The sequence below is a fragment of the Stegastes partitus genome, unplaced genomic scaffold (assembly GCF_000690725.1).
Source record: "Stegastes partitus isolate 25-593 unplaced genomic scaffold, Stegastes_partitus-1.0.2 Scaffold320, whole genome shotgun sequence".
Taxonomy (NCBI): Eukaryota; Metazoa; Chordata; class Actinopteri; family Pomacentridae; genus Stegastes; species Stegastes partitus.
In genome coordinates, this window is record NW_007578051.1 from 6746 (window position 1) to 8220 (window position 1475).

Genomic DNA, 1475 nt, shown 5'->3' on the forward strand with positions numbered 1-1475 from the left:
ATGATCCCTAAATAATAATGCAGCTACCTTATGGTAGTTTTTCCACAGATCCACTGCAGAGACGTTGTACATGAAAGATCATTCTAATGAGTTGTGTCGTCAGTTCTGATTTGTGCACAGTCTTCTTCACCCCACCGTGTACTTCCACCACCGTTGTCAGACTGGTTGTTCGCCCAATAGCTGGCAGATCAGTGAACAACAGAGGAGAGGAAATAAAAACATATATAAATACAAGCAAAAACCAAAGGTTTTATTGTAATTATGACACGTGTGTTAGAAAAAGAAAAAAAAAAGCCTATGCTTTGGATGATGAATCCACTGAGAATTATGACCCAACACTGCAGCTCTTTCAAGCATTTTAACATCTTTCAGTCTTGCTGCTGTCTGAAAACTCACAATGAATGCTTATGTTGGGTTCACGTCTCGTGGATGCGTGAATGGAGTATTTCTGTGCCATGGTATTTACTGTAAAATGTTTACAAGATGATAAAATATCAAATATGGTGTGAGTTTGTTCAGTTGTTGAAGTATTTGTGTCCCAGTGTGTATGTTAATATCAATTCTGAACCAAAGTGAACCTTTACTGCAACGTCAGAGGAGTTCCATCTACCCACACCCAGCTCCCTTCTGTTTTTCTGTCAGTCAAACCAATCCAAGTTGATTTCTTGGTGAACGTAGTGAGAAATGTCTGTTCAATGTGAAGAAAACACATTTTAGCTCTTTACCGCAATATAGCTGCAGCAAGCAGCAACAAAGGGTTCAATCAGCTCAGAAGGGCACAGTTGCCATGACAACTAATGAAAGCAGAAAAAGTGCAATTCTGTTTATTGTAGTCCTTCCCATGGCTGTAAGTTACATAATGCATTTGCAACCTCATAAAGGAGTGTTAGGTCCATACACCAAGTTGGAAATCAGTAGATGAAACAGTTGCTGAGATATGATCTAACTTGTTGCAAGTTTCGAGTGGCTTTGACAGATGAACACTTATTTGAAAATCAGAGATCTAACTTTTGTGAGGCTTGGACAAACGGTCATCAGTGTCAGTTTTGGGGAAGATTGTAAAGAAGTGTGGCCAGTCCAGACGTTATAGAACTTTTTAAATAAATCCTATAAGGTGGATAATCAAATATGGCAGAAATTGTCATTCTTAGGTTTTTTGAACTGCTCTGAATACGGGCATAAGGTTCAAACATTTTGTGCAGAAACACACTTCCACCTTTGGCACAAACATGAAACTTGGTGATAAGAATAAGGAGACTGACAAATCAGTGTGACAAATTTCACAACCTTTTTCCATCGAGTTTAAGGGGCATAGACTCCAATATGATGTATAAGAGAGGTTAGAAATACAATGGATGTCCTCCCTTAGGAATTGCCACCTTAAAGTGGTGGAGGGGTTTAAGTGTCCATGTGATCATGGGAGCTATGCAGTTGGGGGCAATAGCCCCTTGTAGAGTCTCACAAGGCATATTAGT

At 39.4% G+C, this 1475-nt stretch overlaps 1 protein-coding gene across 1 annotated transcript in view; it reads right to left on the reverse strand.

Annotated features, from left to right (window-relative positions):
• Positions 1 to 281: 281 nt before the first annotated feature.
• LOC103358576 (CD209 antigen-like protein A) overlaps positions 282 to 1475 on the reverse strand; it is a 3296-nt gene continuing 2102 nt past the window's right edge. Inside the window, exon 2 of the mRNA XM_008283597.1 lies at positions 282 to 719. Coding sequence (XP_008281819.1) covers positions 581 to 719 — 139 coding nt within the window. The 3' untranslated portion in view covers positions 282 to 580. The remainder of the gene's footprint in view (positions 720 to 1475) is intronic.